Source organism: Merops nubicus, unplaced genomic scaffold (assembly GCF_000691845.1).
Source record: "Merops nubicus isolate BGI_N331 unplaced genomic scaffold, ASM69184v1 scaffold21222, whole genome shotgun sequence".
Taxonomy (NCBI): domain Eukaryota; kingdom Metazoa; phylum Chordata; class Aves; order Coraciiformes; family Meropidae; genus Merops; species Merops nubicus.
Window position 1 is genome coordinate 21294 of NW_008594540.1, and position 3617 is coordinate 24910.

General features: G+C 53.6%; 1 protein-coding gene across 1 annotated transcript in view; it reads right to left on the reverse strand.

Moving 5' to 3' along the window:
* The window catches only part of LOC103768666 (transcription elongation regulator 1-like), a gene marked incomplete at its 3' end in the record, with an annotated part of 22837 nt that extends 19595 nt beyond the window's left edge, over positions 1-3242 (reverse strand). The window contains 2 exon segments of the mRNA XM_008935818.1: positions 1-69; positions 3018-3242. The exon segment at positions 1-69 is cut by the window's left edge and continues 6 nt beyond it. Coding sequence (XP_008934066.1) covers positions 1-69; positions 3018-3242 — 294 coding nt within the window.
* Positions 3243-3617: the final 375 nt, after the last annotated feature.

The window sequence follows — 3617 nt, forward strand, 5'->3', positions numbered from 1 at the left end:
TCCTGGAGGGAACATCATACCAGGAGGCGGCGGCATGCTGCCCATGGGAGGAGGCATAAATGGTGGTCTCTGAAGGTACATAACAACAATAATGATGACAATCATATTAACACAGTTTTCAAGCAGATTTTTCCTTTATTAGCACACCAACAGACAGGACAAGTACAGCAAGGTCAACTCTAGCAGCCTCGAGAGCTTCTCCAACAATCTCACACTACCAGCCCAGAGAAGACGCTTCCCGAGGAGCAGCTGCTGGAAGCACTTCACCACTGAGACACTAACCTGAGGGCAAAGCATCACAGAAAAGTGGCACGAAAAGAAGTGGGATGACAGAAAACTGCTGTCCTGAGACAGAGAAAACACTCCAGTGCAAGAAAGAGTAAGAATGGCAGGACTGTTCCCAGCCAGCTGCTGCCCCCAGCCGTGGGCCCAGCTGCTAAACAGCAACCCGCCCAGGGGAGAAATGCACCAAAAAGATCACCAGGAAGCACCTGGTTTATTAGCATAGCAGAGCGTTTCATCACAATCCATTAGACTTCTCCATTTCCCATTAATTAAAATGCTAAATAATGCCAATTTAGAAAAAAACTCAAAACATTTCCATTGTTGCCTCATGGTAAGAAATGCAGAACTGCCCAGCACACTGCTGGCACCCCAAAGCCCCAGTGCCCAACTTCTCCTTCAAAGCACATTACTTTTTATTCCACTTGCCCACTGGGGCTGTTCTGAAATCTCCTGTGCCCAACAAGCAGAGTGAGTACTTCCCTATAAAAAAAGGCAGGTGAGGAAATCCACTGAATTCTTTAACTTGCTCTGCATACACCTACAGCTGACCTAATTACCTCTATCCCTCCAGCTCCAACAGAACTCGTGACTCAGAAGATTCCCTCTTCACAAAGGTGACACCACGGCAGCTCACAGGCACAGCCCCTGAGCCATCTCCCCAGGGACAGGCCTGGGAGCAGATGGACTCGCCCCCGGCCGTGCCCGTGCAGGTCTGAGGCACGGCCCCCGGGCAGCTCTTGGTGGGCACTGTGCCCTCTGCTCCTGCCTGCCTCTGGCTGCTCCTAGCAGCCTCCCCGAGGTCAAAACTTCTCCTGCAAGAGCAGCGCTTTAAACTGCTTTTTAAATTCATGACTTTCAGTCAGTCCTATTACAAAGGAGGTCCAGAGCACACGGGCAGGATGCAACCCAAACCAAAAACGGCAGAAGGTAACTGCAGCCTTTCTTTCCGTCCTTGCTTCTCCACAGCTCCTCCAGCTGGCCGCAGGGTGACCCCTCTCTTCACGGCTCTGCCAGCTGCAAGCAGCGTCCAGCAGAGCTCCCTTCTTGCTTGCTGCTGCTGTTTTCCCCCTGCAAGAGGGGTCAGCCTGTCCCAGGGCAGCGAGGAGGGGACGCCGGGTGTGCAGCCAGGGGATCCAGCACACCCCACCCACCCCCTCTCCCGTTTCACCGCAGGGTCGTGTCTGCCCTGGCACCAGGAGTGGGGCTGGGTGCTGACAGGGAGTGACACACTCAGCCCTGCCTGGTGCGTGGTAACAAGCTGCAGGAGACACACCCTGGCACGGCAGGGCCAAAGAGCTGTGAGAGAGGAGCTGAGAGCCAGGGCACGCTCAGCACACAGCCCAAACCCGCAGATCCCCGAGGTGGCAGCAGCTCAGCTTGGGGCTGCAGGTGCCTCTGGCTGGGTCTGGAAACTGCAAGAAGGAAGGTTGGTCCTGTCCTCCCCCACAGCCCGAGTTCACTGCACACCCCCGTGCTTTTCATCACCCCAGAGCTTTCCAGGCAGTGCATGGGCACAGGAACACCAAGAGGGAAAACAGGATCATGAAGTAGCACGAGAAAAGTGCAGTAGGGGGAAATAGCCTTAAATAAACTTAAGCTGAACAAGGCCACAGAACAAGGCCCCTTGTTCTGAACGAAAGCAAGAGAGAAGATGATGTTCAGTGAGGTGAGTGGGGTTGTTTGCATCCCTCAGATGGACCATTTCAGTCTTCAGTTCCACAGCACTCCTGTTCAGCTGAGAATACATCAATGAAATGAAGACACCTCCCTCAGCTGCCCAAGCTCCAAGGACACACTTTATGTGGCAGAAGATAAAGAGAGAACTGCTGTGGAAAACATGCACCAGTTGCCTCTTGAAATCTCGTGCTCAAGCTGATGACAGCACACAGAATTGGGCTGCAGCCTGAGGTAGGGTTATTTCAGAGGAGCCCAGCACAAGACCTTGATCCTGCTCTCCCTGCTGCTTTGCTCCCTCTGCCTCACACAGAGCTGTCTGCAGAGCACCCAGAGACTGATCTGTGGGCACCAGCCAACCCGTGGGCACCCAGCTGACCTGCAGGGACCAACCAACCCGTGGGCACCACAACAGGATAAAAAGCTCCCACAGTCCCAATGCCAAAAGATGTATGCAAAGCAGGGTCCCAGATATGAGACATTCAAGATCAGGCTGGATGAGGCTCTGAGCAGACTGATCTAGTTGGAGATGTCCCTGCTTATGGCAGGGGGGTTGGACTAGATGACCTTTGTAGGTCCCTTCCAGCCCAGACAGTCTATGATACCATGAAATAACCCAGGTCCACACATTCTCTTTCAAGCTTGCCCACACCCCCACATCTTAATATAAATTTCAGAGCTCTAATATAAATTTCACAGCTCTGAAGTTTTTACTGTTCTGTCGTGCTGCAGACACCTGAGCACAGCCAGATCCTGCATCCTGCATGGCCACAGGCCATCGACACCGAGCCGGGTGTTCGTGAAGGCCCCTGGTGAGCACACCCCAACTGCACCACTCCCTCAGAACTGCCACGAGGAGCTAAGCAGGAGTTATCTTTACATCCCACACGGGTGCGTTAGCTTCACGACACCATGCTCCAGCCTGAGCTTCTCATCATTCCCTGCTGGTTTTTTCATCCATTTTAATATCCCTCCTCTTATTGCTTCCACACGCAAGCACAAACAAGAAAACCCCTAAATTCCACCTCCACAAACCCAGAGAATCCCCCATTCTTTACCTGCAAATGCGGAGGCCCCATTGGGGGAGGAATCCCTCCTGGAGGCGGCATGGGAGGCATGTTTGGGTCGAAGGGAGGGCGCCCGAAGGGGGGGCGGGGCGGAGGAGGAGGGCCTCGCATCATGCCGAAGGGCGGAGGCGGTCGCATGAGGGGGGGTGGGCCTCTCATGACGGCGTTCGGCGGGGGAGCCGGGCCGCGAAACCTCAGTGCTTGCTGCTGAGCCATTCTGTGGACAAGGCCAAAGGGAAACGAAGTTTATTTTCACTCGCTGCTGCGTCCTGGGAAAAGCAAACGCTACTTATTGTAAAGCCTTATTGCAGGGAAAAACCCTAACAAAAATCAAAAGGTTCTGGAAAAAACGCCAGGTCTGACTAAAGGAAGTTAGGTGTGCCTAACTATTGAAGAAACTACTTCAGAAGTTTCTTCCCCTTCACGACTCAAGTTTACTAGTCGCCAGCTGCTGATTTTCACTCATGGAAGTGAATAACCCAGCGCTGGGACTGAGGAATGCAGGCGCTGCAGAACCGTGCCCAGATCTGATCTACCAACGCTCCTTCAGCACGACCTGCTACCGACTCCTCTCTCCACGTGCATCCCGGG